Source organism: Raphanus sativus, unplaced genomic scaffold, assembly GCF_000801105.2.
Source record: "Raphanus sativus cultivar WK10039 unplaced genomic scaffold, ASM80110v3 Scaffold1878, whole genome shotgun sequence".
NCBI classification, from domain to species: Eukaryota; Viridiplantae; Streptophyta; class Magnoliopsida; order Brassicales; family Brassicaceae; genus Raphanus; species Raphanus sativus.
In genome coordinates, this window is record NW_026617187.1 from 1 (window position 1) to 18,737 (window position 18,737).

Below are 18,737 nucleotides of genomic sequence, written 5' to 3' on the forward strand. Positions count from 1 at the left end.
GATAAGTCCGATGGCTACAAACGCATAGACACCGCCAGCTAGAGCAATGAGAGGGACTATGGCTAGAGTGACGAGACTTATTTGCCATACGCTCGTGAATCCGATTGCAAAACCGGCTACGAACCGGCTTATATAGTGCAAGAAGTTCCCTGCCTGCAACGAATCTTACCGGTTATCATAAAACCATGAACAAGATCTGCGTGATCACCTTAAAATTTTGAAATTAAGCGACCAGGCTGTTTAAGTGGCTGGCTTGATGGAAATAACCAAATTAATATAGATCAACATTTAAATATAAATTAAATCGTAGCAAACTCAAACGCCATATAAATGCAATGCAGCTATAACCGAATCAAAGACGATGCATTAAATATTTTTGCATTAAGGACCAAAGCATATTACAAAAAAAGGAAAAATAAATGTAGAATAAATTTTGAATTTACTGTTGAAAAAAATACTAGTTTAAAAATTACCCAAAACCAAAGGAGATCCTGTAAATAACTCCTTATAATTAATTCATTGGGCTAAGCCATGAGTCATATGACCATATTGTGATTCACATTAAGACTGATAAGGAGTAAACAACCCACGTGTAGACTGATAAGGAGTAAACAACCCACGTGTAGGAAAAAACACAATCCATGTAAAAAGTTTCTGAATTTGATCACCAACGCGTTAGGCGGTAAACTTTACTAGGTCGTTGCACAAAAACAAATAAAAAGATTTGTGTATATATATTTAACAGTAAGGAAATTTGATTGCATTTAGTTACTAATAAGTACCTCACAAAAAAAAGAAGAAGAAATTCGTCTAATACATAGATATAATCATTGAGCTAATTCAATATATTGACAAACGCAACACAATACATGAGCCAAAAAATTTATTAAAAAAGAAAAGAATACATAGCCAAACTATTTAATTAGGAGCCAATACCGGTTTGGTTAGGTATAGAGAGGTACCTTCTCAGAGAGTGCGTCTTGGATGACGAGGATGTCGGAGGTGATGGCGGATATGACTTCTCCGGTGGAAGCTTCAGTATCAAATAAGCTTATGTCTTGACTTAACATTGACCGGAGATAAGCTCTCCTCATTTTTGCTGCTTGCCTCTCTCCCGTATGCATCCAACATGCAACCTCTGTTTCCATTTTATTATATTCTTATCTACTAACTTACAAAATGAATTATAATAAGAGATTGTTTTGTTTAAAATTTTATAATTGTTATTTACCTAACCATGATGAGAATAGTATAGCCACACTGAGATATACAAAACCCAACGAGTACTGCACCAAAATAAATAAAAGTTAAGCCGTGTAATCATAAAAAAAAAGATTACTAAAATTTCATTCGAAATTTATAATAATGTTTAACCTGGTACAAAGAACAATTTTACAGGTGAAAGTTCTCTTTAGTATAAAGATATAAGATTATATCCTACAGAAAATAGATAAAAACCTTGGCGACTTTGTGAGAGGCTTGGTGACTATCTAGATAAGCAATACCAATAACGTTGATAAGTTTGCCAAAAAATATGAAAAAGACCGGAACGGAGGCGCCGTGAATGCACGCGCCGATTGATCCGAGAGTCATGAGAACACAATCGTTGAAATCTGCGAAGGAGAAGAGCTTAAGCAATGACACCTTTTGAGTCACCGCCTTCTTCTCATTCTCCATCTCCGTCGCCAGATCATCGGACGGCTCCATTGTTATCGGAAAAGGTGTGTTTAGTTGTTGAAGAGGAAATATGATGAGAAAACAAGGAAGATAAACTAAAATAGGGAGAGTGTTTAGAGAGGGATAGAGCATTAAGTGAAAGAAGACATAAGACCAAGTTTATTGGTTTCAATCGTTTGGTATGATTACGCCTAGGTATGATGCTCTCTACTAATAACTAATAAGTGTCTAATAAAGTATGATCTCCCGCTTTATTTTGAATTGTGTATAAAAACCGTATAAGTGGGCATTCTATATTTCTTGATCGACAAATTGAGATATTTTAAATCATTTTTGGATTGCTTCATTATTTGTGGGTAAAAGTGGAAAACATGGATCTAGAGGTAAATTAACGTATCGATGCTTCTTATGTGTATCTACTAGATTCTATATAAAGTATAGAGAGGTATAGAGAGATCGACCCAAGGGAAAATCTATTCATCTCCGGAAATTTTAAATGATGGGATACAATACTTGTTCGTCACCCGGAAACCAACCATGCATGTGCAATTAAGAAACTAAACAAGTGACAATTTATAAAGTAGTGATCATCACCACATCAGTCTAAACTAGAGATTAATATCTCGTAAGATACACGTTTTGTATTGTCATTGCAGAAATAGCAGGGCTCTTAGGGCAACCCCATTGGACTATCTTAATTGAATATCTAAAACTTTTTAAAGTTCAAACAGTGCAAAATATGGAAAAAAGTGGAAAGAGGTGAAGAAAAAGTTCTCTGCACTTATCCTCAACAAAAAAAAGTAGATATTTTCTGTCTATGTGTTGATTTATGAATGGATTTAATTTTTTTTGTAGTTTAAATTTTAATTGTTAATTAAGTTATATTAAAACTAATAATTTTATAACTCTTGGATACTTATTGTGAGAAACTTACCATTGGGAATGCTCTTGGATTTGTAGGTACAATTTTACCACTTTTTTTTTGTAAATGATAATATTACCACTTATTAAAAGGAAAACAGAAAACATCCATCAAATTCAAAATATAATATAAAGTGGCTCTTCTGAGGAAAGTTTGTGTCTGAAAACCTCTTACAACTCGTGGATATTGATATATATCGTCACACATGTTTCTTTATAAAATAATGTAATACTTTTAACATTTAACCAAAAGAAAATATTGTTTTTTAAATACCACACAAGATGTTATGTGTGAGAGGGACAAAATAATAGCGTATTTGTTTATTACGCACACGAGATTTTTCTTTTATTTGTATAAAACATGAGGGAAATCAATAACCTTTTATGCTGCCGTTGCTTCATCTATTGTTAAGTTTCAATAAACTTATGAATCTAGAGACAAATGTGTATGTACAGATATTGTTTTTTGGCAATTTTCAAGACACTTTTTGTTGAAGAAGAACTAAAAACAACAAACTAAAAGGAGACAAAAACATCAAAGTATGGCCTCTGAACAGCAACCAAACATTTAACCAAACCATCGCCGCGTTAAACGCAAATATGACAAATGCTCCGGCCGAGACCACTAACACCGCCTTGAATCGAAGAAGACAAGACGCTATAAGGATTGCTAAAAATAACCACATCCTATTGATCACCATCTTATACTGTGATCTTGATAATATTTCTACATGATTCTTACTTTGTTTTCCAACTCGAACAACTTGTTTCTTTGTTTCAAAAAAAAACAACTTGTTTCTATTGACAAATCTATAGTATGGATGTGATAGTTTTATCATTATTAGTATCTTTTAAACAGGGAAGGCATGGTGCAAGATTAAATGCAAATTAATGATCTAACTGCATGTGCATGATTTAGTTATATTTGGGATTAGGTGTTCTTTTGCATTTGTGGTAGTGTAATGTATTTGAGCTGGTTATTAAAAGTTAAATTAAATAATTTTATTTTTCCTAATTTTGAGAGCTGAGGATCAGAGACGTAGATACATCATAATGTAGATATTCACTAGCATGCAATGATCATATTCTTCTATGATCATGTTCAGTAGCCAGTGAAGATAAGCAGCCCTAGAGAATGTATATTACGTTTATAATCCCTTTTATTTCATAATTTACACAACATTTATAGATAACATATCGATACTGATCCGGTGATCACGCGATGTTTTGTAAACTCATTCTAATTTCAAAACAGTTAGTCAAAAACTAACTCCATGAACCAAGGAGAGAAAAGCTCTCCATCTAATTAAAACCATAACCAAAGACGCTCATATTATCAACAGATTCCATTTCTGTCTGCTTAAAAAGAAATAAACACAAGTCTTCATTGTCTTTGAGGAGAACACAAGCCATGGATTCTATAAGAGGCCAAGGTGGGATTCAGATGCTTTTAACTGCTGAACAAGAAGCTGGCCGGATCGTTTCAGCTGCTAGGACCGGTATAGTCTTTTCTTTGACGGTTTCTTGGTTTATTAGGGGTATAGGACCGACCCAGCGAAACATTGATTTTCTCAATTTTTTTTATAACCTAGATCTAAGCTTTCAAATTATGTTAAAAAAATATATATTTTATTAACGCTTTAAATAAATTTTTATAAATCCTTTTCATCATTTCTTTTTTTTTTATTTATATTTTGATGGATGAATCAATGATCAGCAAAACTAGCAAGAATGAAGCAAGCAAAAGACGAGGCTGAGAAGGAAATGGAAGAGTATCGGTCCCGTCTAGAAGAAGAGTATCAGACACAAATCTCTGGGGTAATCAGAACCAAAAACAAAAACTAGATACTGAGCTAGGTTTCGTACTCATTCTATACCTTCTTTATTTTCAGACAGAACAAGAAGCAGCTGCAAAACGTTTAGAAGAGGAGACAGACGGCAGGATCCAGAACCTTAAGGAGTCTAGTTCAAAGGTCTCTAAGGAGATTGTGAAAATGCTCATCAAGTATGTTACCACTACAGGAGCATGATCCCTCAATATAGTTCTCCTTATTTTTGTTGTTATGTTACCTTTTTATTTTTTTGATAAGTTTTTTCTATTGCAATGTGATGACAAACTATAACGATTTGAAATGAATAAAACTGTTGGCAGAAGTTTTGAATTGTTTTTTGATGAATCCACAAACCAAGTTACACATACTAGTGTACACTACTGATACAATTATCCAATATTTACTACCAACATGGCCACACAATCATCACAACGGCTATGATCAAATTCTAAAGTACAAACAACATTCTTCACAATCATTGCGACCTGTATCGACTATATCTGAATCAGTCACTATCTTGAATCAGAAGAGCCACTCATCGCCTTGATTCTCGGCTTTCTACCGAACACAAAACAAAGCAGACATCTCAATGAAACAATAGATCCATTTAACCATTTCAAGTCTATCCAGTCCTTATGCACATGTCAATATAAGACATTAAGACAAGTCTTTTATGTTTCTAAGATTGTGATTATTCACACTTAAAACTTTGAAGTTGAGGAAGTTAGTACCTTCACCAAAGGGCTGTTCCAAACGAGTGACAATATGTTTCCCATAAGTGTATTTCTTCAAAGCAGAAGCATGCATTCTGACTCTGCTGACCAACACCACACGCTGATCAACACTACACGTCTCGAATATCTTCTGCACCACATAGTTTCCATACTGGTCCTTCATCATCATCTGTTCAAAAGGTGAGCTTATTACAGTTAATAATAATATCCTATTATCAGTTTAAGAAGAAAAGAAATGTTAATCAGGTTTGGTCCCTTTTTGCTCACCAATAGACTATCATAGCTCTCATCAGGCCCTGCAATCTCTTTGATGATGAGGTCCCGCTCGATCCTGCCACCATGCTCAAGACACTTCTCTATAACATTCGATGCAAACTTATGCAGGCTAAGCTGGACTATGTGCCCTGATAGTTTCCTCACGATCCTCTCTCGCTCTTCAGATGTCCCTTTCTCCAAGACATGCTGTCACAACAACAACAACATTGGTTGGAAACTATGACGTTTTGATTTATTTTTTAAATTCATTTGACAGACCTGTATGACGTAATTGCCATATTGATCCTTGGAAAGGACACGTGCTGACTCCAGTATCTCCTCGGTGATGAACTGACACTGATGCTCATTTGAGCAACGCTCCATAAGCCTCTATAACATAATAACACATTTGTTCTTGAGTTACTAAATGCATAGAGAACAGTCTGTTTTTAAGTGAGTTCTTTAGTTACTACCTGTATGACACGGCAGCCATAAGGATGCATAGAGAGAGAGGAGACTTGACCACGGAATGCAGACAACATGAAACCAACTCTGTCTGCGTGAATACTCTCGATGCATTTCTGGATCACATGGTTTCCATTTTGGTCTCGAACACACCTCATGACTTCCCCGTCGAGCTCACGTGCTAGACGAACTCTCTGGTCAGGCTCTATGACATCAAGTGCCTACACCAGTAAACAAAGTTTCAAACCAGGAGTTAACAAACTCCAAGTTCTAGACAAAGAAAAGAAATGAATGACTTCTTGTTACCTTTTGTATCACGCGACAACCGTACATCTGCATACTGAGAGGTACTATCTGTCCCACGAGCTGATCCGCGAGTTCTTTTCTCTGTGATTGGGTTCCGTATTCGAAAAACTGAAACAAGATAACCGCAAATAATCAAAGGAAAGGGGGGGGGGAATGCATTGTGAGGACATAGGCTCTCAACTAGGAAACAGACCTTTTGAATGACGTAATTGCCAAACACATCTGTCATTAGCTTGCAAGCATGAGGAAGTAGTTCCCTAAATACAGATTCTTTCTCTTCTGGATTACAGTTCTCAAGCTTTTGCTGAATGAATCGGCTCCCGTGCTGATCCGCACTGTAAAAGATAACAAAGTTTAATAAAAAGAGAGCCAAGAACAGACTTGTGGAAAGAAAGAAAGATGAAAAAAACTTGCCTGAACTCAACAATGTGTCCTGTGATGTCTGATAAACCAAACCTCCTGCCTTTTCCAGACTTGAGCTCTTCAAGAAAATTGCACAATCTCGGACCATTGGTACCTTCCAAGCTTCCATGTGGCTGCTGCCACCCAGGGTATGCCTCTACATAGGGAACAGTGCCAGGAGGAGCACTAGGCAGATATTGCACCATCATGCCCATACTTGGCTGGCCTCCATAGTAATTAAGACCCACCATTCCCATTCTACCCACACTATAGGTATTTAGTCCTCTTATCTGCCTGACGAACTTCTGCTCACCTTCTTGAGCCTCAGGAGCATTCTTATGGTTCCCCCTAGGAGCATTCATATGCCCCAGTGCCTGTTGACTGTACTGCATATACATAGGATCTGGAAAAGAAGGCTGACCTTGTGGAGGAGCATAGAAACTTTCAGCATACTGAGGACTAAACTCTGGACGGGCAATAAGCGGGGCGGGACCATGTGAAGGGAATCCAGGCATAAACTGTGGGTGTGGGGTCATGTTAGTGTACGGTCCACCATAACCATACTGTGGAGAGTAGACACCAGGAGGAGACTGCATGTTATAGACTTGAGCTGGTGGTGAAGTCACGTAACCCGTTTGAGTAGCAGCATAAGGTGGAGGAGTAAAGCCTGAAGACTGAAGCACATGCTGACCATAATGAAACTGTCCTGTCCCGTTAACACTACTGTGATAACTCATGCCGTTGCCGCTGCCGCCACTTTGAATCCATGTTACATTAGTTTGTTGTGGATACATCTGCCTTGGCTCTCGAGTGTGTTTAGCTGTCCCGGACCCAGATATGCTAGTTTTCTTCATCTTAGAGATGATGGTGGAGGACTCATCTGGACTACTATTCTCTGTGCCAGTTGAAGCAGCGTTATCTCTAACTACGACTTCAGCATCTGAAGAGTTAGGACGACTATGTTGAGGGGTTTGACTAATGTCGACCACGTTTGTGCTATGAGAAACACTATTAACAGATTGCTGTTGAGAGACTACTTCATCCTCAGACACTTCCTTGTGAGTAGAGAGTGTAGCTTGGGACAAATGAATGGGAGGAGAACTAACTATATTCAATCCCCGGTTACTTCTACCTACACGATTGTCTACGAACTGATACTCGGTGGTAGTAGGGTAATAAACAGGTGGAGAAGGTGTGCGGGTCAGGTTGTGTTGAGGCTCCTGAGCTGCCCTGTCGTGTGTCCCCTGTCGTGACAAGAGACTATCAACAGCTAGAAACGATCCTTCCATGCTCGGAGGCGCACTTTCACTTCGGTTAGGGACAGAAACAGGTCTAGAGTTAGACCATCTCTCGTTGTTCCCAGACATCCTCCTAATAGGATTCTCAGTTGCCATTTGCTTAAAAAAGGTTGTTGCTTTCGTTCGTCTACAACATGAACAAGAAAGCGACATTTAACACAAACTAACTAATCATATTCACAGGCACACATACTAATTCATCAACATGATAAGTAAATGAGATTGTTCATAAACAGAGCAAGTTATTATCAAAATCTCTAATTTGCCTCAAGTTTATACATTTCTCAAGGAAACAAGTAAGAATCTGCAGAAAGTTTGAACCTTTTTCTCGAAATCGAGTAGTAAAAAGGTGAAAAAGTAAAGAACACAGAGAGAACAACCAAGAGCAGAAACTTAAAGAGTCTCTATGACATATTACATGAACCATGTAAATGCTCCTCGAAAGAAAGTGAAAACCCAACACGAGAAGGCAGAGAGAGAAGAAACAGAGCGTAAGCAGGTAATCTTAGATTTCGTATTCCCAAAAGAACCCTAGAAACGAAGCAACAAGTGAAAAGAGAGAGGGAGAAGAGAAGAGGAAGTGACTACTTTGGCTTACCAGAAGGTTGGGGGATTATTCGGCGAGGAAGATTCACTGTATAACAAACCCTAGAGTCTGCTGCTGCTGCTGCTCTTATTTAGGTCGTCAGAGTCAAAGAGACAAGGAGGAGAGAGGAGAGAGAAGAGAGACAAGGGTATTGATTGCATTGGTGTCTTGTAAAACATAAAGTGACTATCTTTGGTTAAGTCACTCAGATTTTTTTATATGTTTAGATTTTTTCCTGTAATGGCAATAAAAAATGTCATTTCCAGTTTTCCACCGTTATGGTGCTTTCTTTCATTTTTCTTCAAAAGTTTGTGGAGTTTTTTACTTTTTGAGCATTATCGATTTACCAAAATATTATTCCTTCTATTTTTTCCAATTTATATATTAAAAAATAAATCGTTGTTCTAGAATAAAAATTGGTTCTTGGATTACACTTTAATTAATCTCTTTTAATCAATCATCGCTAGTGTACATAAATTCTTTTTTTAACAGTGTAAATATAATTTGTGTTTGAATTAATGTGCTAGAAATAACATTTTGTACAAGTTCTTAGTGAAATTTGGATATCATTAAACATACGGAACAAGTTTATGTATCTTAGAAGTCAAGAATTTCTTAAGGATGTTGTAAATAATTAGTGGAATTGATCCAAGGTAATCCTTTAAACTCAAATGTACTGAATTCGAGAAGAAAAATAATTAAACAAGGAAATCCACACAAGCCATACAAACTACAAAATATCTCTCACATTTTCTTGATTTGCAGGAAGGTGATGTCAATTTGAAACCTGAGACGTGACGAGTCGGCTAATCTCGTTTCGGTGTAAAACTGGTTTTAGATTACTGGTGACTTTTAATACTAGCTACTTCTTAACCTTCCTTTCGGATTTTTTTTTCATGATTTCATAAAATTTCAATGATGCTAACAGATAAGAGACATCTACTAGGCTGTAAAGCGCACAATTAAATTAAGCTTAGAACTAATTTATAAAAAAAAACATATTTGCCCTGATATAGTTTATTACAAGTACATGTTTGGTAAGAATTGACGAGATTCATGAGAAATGGGAAATGAAATATGACGGGAAAAAAAAAGAAGTATGACAGAAAATTTTGATAGGAAACAAGATAATATTTAGGATTCTAAAAAAGGGCTTCCAATACCATATATATAACCCATATAACTAAATAATTTTTTTTCTTTAATTAAGAAAATGCATAATGTGGGAGTATATACAAACCCAATCACATAACCAAAGCTTTAAACCAAAACAAAAAGACTCAAATTACACTGATTTACTACTTTTTTTTGGGTCAAACACTGATTTACTACTATATCACAATGACAAAGCCTATACACATGACTCTCTCGTACATGACTAAAGTTATATACATGACTCCACATCACAATATCTATCTTATTAAAACAGAAACATTATGACTTTTTCTATGTGGATTTTTAAATTGGACCTACTATTAGATATGATATATTTTCTGATCCTATTAACTAACAATTAATGTTAGTAAATTATTTCCTTATTCTATGCTACCTTATATACATTCATTTTATCAGTTGGCTCATTTTTTTTCTATTCAAAAAAAATATTTTCTTTCCCAATTGATTTCATAACTAACATGCAGTAATGTTAAATTTGAGATTTCATAATCACCATCCAATAAGTCCATGCGATGATCACCATGCAATACATTACTCCTTAACCAATTAATTTTATATAATAGTCGTATTATATGATATATTCAAAGTGGATTCAAATCAAACTTATTAACCCATTACTTTTTAACCAATTCAAACATGATTATATATCGGATTACCGGGTTTACTGGCTCGATGATCTAAATTAGATTTAAAAATGTTGATTTAAACGTAGTTTTTTAAATAGACAAAATTCTTACATATTAAATATTTGTAACATTATTAACAAAATTTTGAATCATAAAATATTCCGCGTTTCCGAAGCGCGGGTCATGATCTAGTATCGATTATAAATATCATCATATTCACTTGCGTCTCGTATGTTGTTGGGCAGAGTCAAAAGCTCTACATGTAGTATGGTCGTATGGACCATCCATCACCTTCCAGAGAGAGAGAGAGAGAGAGAGAGAGTGCGGCTCATGATCTCAGGTTCGAGTTTAGCTGCTAATAAAACAAAACAAAATCAAATCAATTAATTAGTGTCCGTAAGCAAGCAGGTCTTCCGGCGTCGTGGTAGGACTGTCCTAAGTGCGATGACAGAACTTAATTCGTTATTTAGACCATCCACTTGGAAACATTTATGTTCCATTACCGATTCAGAAAAGGGCCAAGAGTCGTGAAGCCAACTCAAATCCAACCCAAAGTAGAAATGTAGATCCTTTTGAACTAAATTTATAATCTAATAACAAAACAATAAGAGAAATTATTGGAGTCAGTGACAAAAAAAAAAAGAAGAGAAATTACTGGAGAAAATGGAATCCCTGTATTTAAAAATATGTTTTCAAACCCAATAGAGAGGAAGTGAATCAAGTATAAAAAGAAATGAAAAAGGCTCTGAAATCGTCTTTCAGTTTACTTGTATGCATGGTTTTAGAAACTTAAAGAATCTTAAAGAAGAAAAAAAGCTCTCCTTTTCTCTCTCTCTCTCTCTTTCGACCTTATAATCGCAGAATCACTCTTCTGTTTGTTGACCTAGATCTTGAGGATCAAAGTTGAATTTTTGAGATCTGGGTTTTGGACAAAGACTCTGTCTTTCTTCATTCATTCTACCGTTTTTGTTTCAGCTCAGCTCGAAATTTTATTTAAGGTAAATATGCAACTTTGACTCGCTACAGTGTCTCTTTTTAAAGTCTTTGTAACTGCTGGAAAGCGAATCTGAGATTTGTAGCTTTTTGGACTTTAGTTTGGTCGGAGGGGAATGAATGCTCACGAGACTTTCACTTACTTAAAAGGCTTTAAGTTATGTTCCTACGTGTGTGCTTGCTAGAGAGTGATAGTGAGGAACAACGTGCATTTTTTTTTTTTTTTTTTTTGCGGTTTTCACAATTCTCCATTTTGCTGATTGGATTCTTCTTCTTTTAAAAGATTAGTTTCGAAACGTTACTTAAATATCTCCGTGTTTTCCGGTCTGAATCCGACTTTTGTTTGTGTTCTCAATTTATAAAACCTCAAATCTTTCTTCTTCAGGCAATGGCTAGTATGAAATAAAGATTCCATCTTTTGTATGCGTTTCAACTAGAAGGGAGGCGTGATTCGGTTTCCAAATGGTTGAGGCGCAGCAGAAGAGTTATCAAGTGCCACGTCACCACACATCTCTCAAGAAGCCCTTATGGCTCGTCTTGGCAGTTTCAGTGCTCAGCATGCTTCTCATCTGTACTCACATGATGTCTCCACGACACAGCAAGACCTCCTCCTCGTGGCTACCTATTCACGTCAGGAAACTCACTGACGAAGAGGTAGCAGCACGAGCAGTGGCCAGAGACATACTCAAAACGCCTCCTCCCTTCGTCACCGAAAACTCTAAAATCGCTTTCTTATTCTTGACTCCTGGTACTTTGCCGTTTGAGAAGCTCTGGGATGACTTTTTCACGGTAAACAAACACACACCTCAACGAAAGAGTGTTCACATATTTATACTTACTAATATGTTGTGGTTTTAATCTGAAAGGGTCATGAAGGGAAGTTCTCTATCTACATCCACCCCTCCAAGGAAAGGCCAGTTCATATCAGTAGTCACTTTTCTGATCGAGCGATCCATAGTGATGAGGTCACTTGGGGTAGGATCTCTATGGTTGATGCTGAGAAGAGGCTACTGGTTAGTGCTCTTGAAGATCCTGATAACCAACACTTTGTTCTTCTTTCAGAGAGGTAATGGTTTCAATCTTGCTTTTCAAGTGTCCCAAACTAAGATCTTCTTCTGCACTGCACATGAACTTTTATTTTCTCTATATGCAGTTGTATACCGTTGCATAATTTTGACTACACCTATAGATATTTGATGTACTCCAACGTCAGCTTCATTGAGAGGTAAATGAATCTCTTTAATCAAAAGAATCTTTATTAATGTTCATTGACACAAGCTTCAATTATATTTATGTCTCTCAAGTTTTGTGGATCCTGGTCCTCATGGAACTGGTAGACACATGGAACACATGTTACCTGAGATTGCTAGGGAAGATTTTAGAAAGGGTGCTCAGGTAAAGACAAACTTTTAGTCTCTAAGAGACTGTCTTAAGTAGTTACTGCTGTTGACTGTTGTTACTTCTTCTGGGCCAGTGGTTCACAATGAAGCGACAACACGCGGTTATAGTGATGGCTGATGGTCTCTACTACTCAAAGTTCCGCCAATATTGTGGAGTAAGTTTGTCCTGCAGCTGAATAGTTTTGGTTTTTAGTTTTGATTATGACAAGAAAGTTTATATAAATTTCAGCCAGGGATAGAGGCTGACAAGAACTGCATTGCAGATGAACATTACTTGCCAACATTCTTCAGTGTGAGGAGGATATGCTTCTTAACACACACACACACACACCCCATCTTCTGCAGTCTTCTTAGATGCTGAAACAATTTTTGTTTGTTTGTTTTGCTGGATCTTCTTTCAGATGATTGATCCTATGGGGATCTCTAACTGGTCAGTGACTTATGTTGATTGGTCTGAACGACAGTGGCATCCCAAGACTTACACAGCAAATGAGATATCATTAGATTTCATGAAAAATGTCACAGTACGGTTTCAAACACACAACTCTTGCAAACTGTCATAATTAGCTTCTTATTCTACTTTTTTTTCGTTTCTCCCTTTTCAGACCGAAGAGATGAGTACACATGTCACAAGTGTGGGAGAGGTATATGCTCTAGCAGATCTTTTCTATTGTGGCCTATCTACATCTCTTTGTTTATACTTTTGGACTTGTGGTTTTTGAAGCATGGAGATGAGCTGCATTGGCCATGTACGTGGAACGGGATTACACGGCCTTGTTATCTGTTTGCAAGGAAGTTTCATCCTGATACTCTCGACACATTGGTCAACCTCTTCCCAAACTACACAAGCACACTGGTCTAACCAAGGATTCTTGAGCTGAAACAAGCAATTCTTGAACCAATTTTTTTGTTCCAGATATGGATCTTTTAGATACTGTAAATCTTCTGAAAACCAAAAACTGAAATGACTCGTTGAAGTTGATGTTTCTCGATGAAACTGAAAGCCGTTTATACGAAGTTAGAGCAGAAACTCTTTTTTTATTAATCTAAAAGATCTTTCATATCAATAAGTTACATACCATTGTAACTTATTGACATACCATTCTCTTTGGCCAGGTCTCTCTATCAATAAGTTACATACCATTGTACTAACTTAGGCTAGCATCAATACAAGGGTTTTGGTAATGTCAGAGTCACTCATTACCAATAAAGTATTAGAAATTTATTATCAAATCATAACATATAACAAAAAGACCCCAATAAGAATCAAATCATTTTATTGTCAGTCAAGTGTATGATGAACACAAACATTATTTCCCATACAGCCAGAGTACAGGTCTTCTTCAATCATAAAAGAATCTTATAGCTTGAGGATACTGTTAAACTGAAGCTTTGTGGTCTTAGTTTTGTGAATCCTCGAACGGAGGTAAGCCCCATTCCTCTGGTTTGAAATCTAGAAGAGAGGCTAGAACTTGATCGGCAACACCACAGTAGGACTTGTCTAATCTCGGATCCGGTACCATTATTACATTCCTGGTTGAAAGAAAAAACACACACACACACACACACATGTTAGCCTTTTAGGGACTCTCAAACTCAACCACAAACTAACTAGCTCATCCTTTGAGAGAATTTGGAACCAGGAACCAACTTACATTCCAGCGTTTTTAGCTGCCATGACACCGGAAGGAGCATCTTCAAACACCAGAGCTTTGCGTGGATCTACAGGCCCGTCCTATGAAATCCGCATACATTATTAGTTTTATTTACAAGCTCGTAGCATCAGTGTGTTTCAATTCTACAGTATTATGTATATATATAGTATGAACGACCTCAAATCTCCTGGCAGCAGCAAGAAAACCGTCAGGAGCAGGCTTCCCTTGCTTCACCTCTGGATCATCTCCCCGCACTATGTGATGCATCAAGGAGAAAAGCTCCCGGTGTCTTTGCGTTTTCAGATCAAAATGTCGTGTGTGTGTACTGCATTAACATCATTAGCGTCATTACATAACAGATCAGATATGTGCAAAACGATTGAATGCACTATCAGTGTTGTATTATTGATGTGCTGATGCAGAAGAAACAGATATACCCTGTGGCTACACAAATTGGGATTCCTTTCCCATGGAGATGTCTGAGAAGTCTGCTAGCTCCTTGCATTAGAGAAAAGAGATCAATCATGTCAGCAAAAAGTTATAATTTCTAACAATTTGTAATCTCATTGTATTGTTGTAACCTGGCATAAGGTCACTTGTAGGGAAGAGGTCTTGCAGCATTGACTCTCTCTCTACAATGAAGGCTTCTGGTGAAAGAGAGTCGCTGATTCCACATTCTTCGACGAAAAGCGTGGCAGCTTCTATGGCTTTCCTACCCATCATCTTGGCTTTCAAAGACCAGTCAAACGTTTTATTGTATCTAGCAAGTATCTTCTCCTGTACCTCCGTGTAAAACTTCTCAGTGTCTACAAAAAAAAAAAAACAGTACACAGAACATAAATCAACATAAAGCTATACACTCAATAGTGAGAGTTTAGGACCAGCAACACACATCCTTTAAGTAAAGTTTATGTCTTTACCACTGAAACGAGAGAACACAAATAGCATAAAGTTTACAACTTTAACACACAACTTCTTACAAAACAGCCTCACAGTGACAATAACGCACGAACTACATTAAAGAACCACAGAAGCCAAAAAAAACCGAAGTTACCTAGAAGGAGCCCGTCCATGTCGAATATGACGTGAGTGATGTTACCTCTGCCGGCGTCTGTGACGGCGTTGACGGCGGTGGTGGTGGTGGTGGTCGACATAGCTGCTACGATTCGAGCGTTTAGTGAAGCTTTGGTCAACGATCTCTGCTGGAAACCTCTGGGAAAGGGAGGAAGTAAGATTGTCGGAATCGTATTAGATGATCGGAATGAGATTCTTTGAGCAACGAATCTAGTTGGAGATGCTGATAACATAGTTCGACAACCAACTAAACTCTCGACCTGTGAGAGCTATATATAAGCGTCACCATTAATTGGGCTTTAATTTTTTTATCGGGTCTTCTTTACAGTGCTTTACTTTAATCATGGGCTGTGGCTGGGTTTAGAACTACGTCGTTTCATGAGCTTTGAGCAACCGAACAGAAAGTTGTGTGTTGAAAAGCAAGGGATGAACCAGCCAAGTCTTAAATGGAGCAGTTCACCGTCAGATACTCTTAAGTATAGTATAGACAGTCTTTTGGTATATTGGTCCGGATTGATGTCGCATAGGATGGGTCCATCAAATGATAAGTTATCTTATCTTACCTTCCAAGGTAGACAAGCCAACTCTTGTTTTACGTTGTATCATTGTGTGTACTTTGCAACCTTCTAATGTAAGTGGAGAACCTTCATGTAAGTTCTCAAGTACTAGTAAGGAAAAGAAAAAGTATGAGTCCAGGTCAGATAAAAATATAATGAAAATTCAAATGAAAGAAAACAAAATGGACCTTATATAAATGTTAATCTAAATTTTTGTTATACGACAAAAGTATATCTTCATACATTTTGAAATTGTATTATATGCAAACCAGATTTAATAATATTTAAATTAAAATAGTTATGTGAAAAACAAAAAAAAACTTATGCTAAATACATTCAAAAATTTTATACTTTTTGTTTAGTAAAAGACATATTTTACATTAAGAAAAATATAGATTTGTCAGATTTGGAATATGTAATAACAAAAATAAATGTAATATTTTTCTTTTGTTGGTGATTAAATCAAGAATATTGAAATAATATGTAAATATTCATGGATGTACATGGCGGTCCATTCATCCTAATGTATCTAAAGAGGTAGACGCTACTCCATTGTCCAATCGTCTGTTTCTCTCATGTCATACGCTGCATACTAAATCTAACAAGTTCAAAGTTGTCTGTTACTATATTTCGGTGTGTATCTTATAGAACATTGATGTTGCGTACACACTGGACGCCAAAAAAACAATCACTGCCAAACATATTAATAAACAGTCAGACCATATACCTTCGAGATAGAATGAATTATGAATTATCAAGTACAACTTTTTATTTTCTCAGTAACATTATATATGCGTGTATGTATTATCGCATCTCAGAAACACTTGAATAAAAGAGAATAAATCAAAGTAACATCACAAGAATGAAATAACACGAAAGGGAAATAAAATAAAAATTATTGAGGAAAATGCTCGAAAATTCTCAATGTAGGAGGATCAACCAAAGTTTTCAAAGGTAACACTCCTTGGCAAAACCCTGAGGGAACCTCTTGTAATCGGTACAATAGTTGTAGATCATGAATTCTTTTTGCACCCAGTTCATCTGACCGATCTGGCGGTCATTGAGAGTGGTCCACATCCACGAGTTCTTGTTTCCGTCACAAGTCACCCATGTCAAGTTTGATGTCCTGCTACATGAGCTTTTGTCGTCGAAGTTCCTGTAATGTGCTCTGAATGGTGCGTTGCTCCAGTCTGTCTTCACGCGACCGCCCTGCGTGGCCCAGTCATCAGCTTCCCAAAGGCTTGAGTATATCTTCATGGGTTGGGACGTAGGGTATGCCACTCCATTTTTCTCGTTGTTCTTGAACACCCGAATTGGGATCCCATCCACAAGGAAGCTTCAGACACAAGAGAGTTTGTAAGAAAAACATGACAAGTGATTCTAGACGTTTTAAATGCCAAACATCCTTCTTCGTTTTTGTCTCCGTATGTTTAAAACACGATTTGGTCGGTAAAAAAAGTTTATACCAAATAAACAATTCTATCCGACCATGTCTAGTTTACATAGAAAAAACATTACAATGCGAAACATTCTTATTGTCCGCTTATATAACAATAAAATGTGATTAGACGTGTCAAAGCGATCGTAAGCTTTTATATCAAATTAACCAGTAGACTAACTAATATTGCCCGTTGTTATCAATGTAGCATTTCCTAATAGACCTTTTTTTTGTCAGCCCTAGTAGACTATATACTCACATGATGTTAAGAGGGTTCCAGTGGACGGTGTAGGTGTGGAAACCAGCGGTGGGATCGAACCAGAGGCGGAACTGCATCTCGCGGTCACCTTTACCACCGGTGAAGACATTGGTGTGGATAGTGTAAGGCTGTCCTGTGAGATTTCCCAAGAACTCAAAGTCAATCTCATCCCATGTCGCACCTTTAGACGAAAGCTGCCACAAAATGTACAATATTAGGCGACATTTTCATTTATTACCTGACTGGTTTTCATATGAGAAAGAACCCTAATTATCAAATCATTTTCACAAGGAGATCCCTTACGTAGTAGGCGGTTACGGTTCCAGCTGAGTTTCCAGCGACGAGCTTGAGCTTCATGTCGATCTTACCGTACAAGTACTCCCTCTTGGACTGAAACCCTGAGCCGGAGACCTTGTCAAGAGTGCAAGTGAGAAGCTGTCCACTCTCGTATATGTCGGCACGACCATCTCCCCAAGTGATATCAAAGCTCTCGTAGAAGCTTCCGGCAGATGCAACGAGAACAAAGAAGCCAAAGCCGAGGAAAGACAACAACAGAGGCTTTTTTGTCGCGGGAACCGCCATTTTTTGCCAGGTACTCTGTTGTTTCTTGCCTTGGAAGATAAGTGTCGGTCGATGGATTTAGGTGAGTTGCAAATGAGAGTTTATATAAAGAGAGAGTTTCATCATTCGTGGAGGCACAATATCGACCGACGTGGTAGTCTTAAACTTTGTATTTAGTAGTATTTAAATTAAGAATTATTCGACCTTACACGGTTCAACGTTATAGGCAAGTTCATGGACTATTGTCTATCTGTCACAAAAAAAAAAATTCTTGCATTTTCAAAATATTAGTTTAGATCAACATGCCGTTTTTAAATAGTAGGGTTGAAGAATTCTACCGTTATAGGATTAATTAATAGTCAAATAGCGTTTAAGTTTTTAACTTTTTTTTCCTAAAACTTTTTTTTTTAATTTAACTTATATTTTTTTGCTTGAGGAATCAAAAAGGAATCTAAGAAAACGAGCTTCGGTAACTTTCTAAATTTTTGACTTTTCATATCCAACCAAAATGAAATACGATAC

At 37.0% G+C, this 18,737-nt stretch overlaps 6 protein-coding genes across 6 annotated transcripts; 2 read left to right on the top strand and 4 right to left on the bottom strand.

Annotated features, from left to right (window-relative positions):
- Window positions 1-22: 22 nt before the first annotated feature.
- On the bottom strand, window positions 23-1,707 carry LOC108850000 (ABC transporter B family member 2-like; the record flags this gene model as incomplete). Its single annotated transcript, XM_018623591.2, has 4 exons — window positions 1,459-1,707; window positions 1,232-1,286; window positions 963-1,138; window positions 23-153 (listed from the first exon to the last, which is right to left on the bottom strand). Coding segments are annotated over exons 1-4 (611 nt in total), but the record flags the coding sequence as incomplete, so codon positions are not given.
- A 2,199-nt stretch (window positions 1,708-3,906) lies between these two features.
- Window positions 3,907-4,766, top strand: LOC108855201 (V-type proton ATPase subunit G3). Its single transcript, XM_018628959.2, has 3 exons — window positions 3,907-4,097; window positions 4,316-4,416; window positions 4,491-4,766. Exons 1-3 carry the CDS (start codon window positions 4,010-4,012, stop codon window positions 4,626-4,628), a joined length of 327 nt encoding a protein of 108 aa, XP_018484461.1. The 5' UTR covers window positions 3,907-4,009; the 3' UTR covers window positions 4,629-4,766.
- On the bottom strand, window positions 4,732-8,657 carry LOC108855200 (pumilio homolog 6, chloroplastic-like). Its single transcript, XM_018628957.2, has 9 exons — window positions 8,489-8,657; window positions 6,605-8,017; window positions 6,384-6,525; window positions 6,191-6,298; window positions 5,893-6,105; window positions 5,699-5,809; window positions 5,432-5,626; window positions 5,162-5,333; window positions 4,732-4,988 (listed from the first exon to the last, which is right to left on the bottom strand). The coding sequence occupies exons 2-9, from the start codon at window positions 7,984-7,986 to the stop codon at window positions 4,966-4,968; spliced, it is 2,346 nt and encodes a 781-aa protein (XP_018484459.2). The 5' UTR covers window positions 7,987-8,017; window positions 8,489-8,657; the 3' UTR covers window positions 4,732-4,965.
- Window positions 8,658-10,940: 2,283 nt separating this feature from the next.
- LOC108848972 (glycosyltransferase BC10-like) lies at window positions 10,941-13,794 on the top strand. The gene is made up of 10 exons (XM_018622446.2): window positions 10,941-11,276; window positions 11,657-12,060; window positions 12,138-12,337; window positions 12,425-12,496; window positions 12,576-12,666; window positions 12,746-12,826; window positions 12,901-12,963; window positions 13,073-13,195; window positions 13,277-13,315; window positions 13,396-13,794. The coding sequence occupies exons 2-10, from the start codon at window positions 11,734-11,736 to the stop codon at window positions 13,531-13,533; spliced, it is 1,134 nt and encodes a 377-aa protein (XP_018477948.1). The 5' UTR covers window positions 10,941-11,276; window positions 11,657-11,733; the 3' UTR covers window positions 13,534-13,794.
- Window positions 13,795-13,871: 77 nt separating this feature from the next.
- On the bottom strand, window positions 13,872-15,662 carry LOC130504907 ((DL)-glycerol-3-phosphatase 2-like). Its single transcript, XM_056999520.1, has 6 exons — window positions 15,381-15,662; window positions 14,908-15,132; window positions 14,764-14,824; window positions 14,504-14,651; window positions 14,327-14,406; window positions 13,872-14,204 (listed from the first exon to the last, which is right to left on the bottom strand). Exons 1-6 carry the CDS (start codon window positions 15,631-15,633, stop codon window positions 14,072-14,074), a joined length of 900 nt encoding a protein of 299 aa, XP_056855500.1. The 5' UTR covers window positions 15,634-15,662; the 3' UTR covers window positions 13,872-14,071.
- Window positions 15,663-16,707: 1,045 nt separating this feature from the next.
- LOC130504906 (xyloglucan endotransglucosylase/hydrolase protein 14-like) lies at window positions 16,708-18,287 on the bottom strand. The gene is made up of 3 exons (XM_056999519.1): window positions 17,958-18,287; window positions 17,655-17,848; window positions 16,708-17,293 (listed from the first exon to the last, which is right to left on the bottom strand). Exons 1-3 carry the CDS (start codon window positions 18,234-18,236, stop codon window positions 16,906-16,908), a joined length of 861 nt encoding a protein of 286 aa, XP_056855499.1. The 5' UTR covers window positions 18,237-18,287; the 3' UTR covers window positions 16,708-16,905.
- Between the last annotated feature and the right edge of the window lie 450 nt (window positions 18,288-18,737).

Bases quoted from the DNA above. Each gene is read 5' to 3' on its own strand.
- LOC108855201 (XM_018628959.2), top strand. From the start codon at position 4,010: ATGGATTCTATAAGAGGCCAAGGTGGGATTCAGATGCTTTTAACTGCT. The intron at 4,098-4,315 runs GTATAGTCTTTT...ATCAATGATCAG, and splicing joins CGTTTCAGCTGCTAGGACCG to CAAAACTAGCAAGAATGAAG. The intron at 4,417-4,490 runs GTAATCAGAACC...CTTTATTTTCAG, and splicing joins ATCAGACACAAATCTCTGGG to ACAGAACAAGAAGCAGCTGC.
- LOC108855200 (XM_018628957.2), bottom strand. From the start codon at position 7,986: ATGGCAACTGAGAATCCTATTAGGAGGATGTCTGGGAACAACGAGAGA. The intron at 5,810-5,892 runs GTAGTAACTAAA...ATTATGTTATAG, and splicing joins ATGGCTGCCGTGTCATACAG to AGGCTTATGGAGCGTTGCTC. The intron at 5,334-5,431 runs GTGAGCAAAAAG...CCTTTTGAACAG, and splicing joins AGAGCTATGATAGTCTATTG to ATGATGATGAAGGACCAGTA.
- LOC108848972 (XM_018622446.2), top strand. From the start codon at position 11,734: ATGGTTGAGGCGCAGCAGAAGAGTTATCAAGTGCCACGTCACCACACA. The intron at 12,497-12,575 runs GTAAATGAATCT...ATGTCTCTCAAG, and splicing joins AACGTCAGCTTCATTGAGAG to TTTTGTGGATCCTGGTCCTC. The intron at 12,827-12,900 runs GTAAGTTTGTCC...TATAAATTTCAG, and splicing joins AGTTCCGCCAATATTGTGGA to CCAGGGATAGAGGCTGACAA.
- LOC130504907 (XM_056999520.1), bottom strand. From the start codon at position 15,633: ATGTTATCAGCATCTCCAACTAGATTCGTTGCTCAAAGAATCTCATTC. The intron at 15,133-15,380 runs GTAACTTCGGTT...TTTTTTTTGTAG, and splicing joins CATGGACGGGCTCCTTCTAG to ACACTGAGAAGTTTTACACG. The intron at 14,652-14,763 runs GTATATCTGTTT...ATGTTAATGCAG, and splicing joins CCAATTTGTGTAGCCACAGG to TACACACACACGACATTTTG.
- LOC130504906 (XM_056999519.1), bottom strand. From the start codon at position 18,236: ATGGCGGTTCCCGCGACAAAAAAGCCTCTGTTGTTGTCTTTCCTCGGC. The intron at 17,849-17,957 runs GTAAGGGATCTC...ATTTTGTGGCAG, and splicing joins GAACCGTAACCGCCTACTAC to CTTTCGTCTAAAGGTGCGAC. The intron at 17,294-17,654 runs GTGAGTATATAG...TTGTGTCTGAAG, and splicing joins TGGAACCCTCTTAACATCAT to CTTCCTTGTGGATGGGATCC.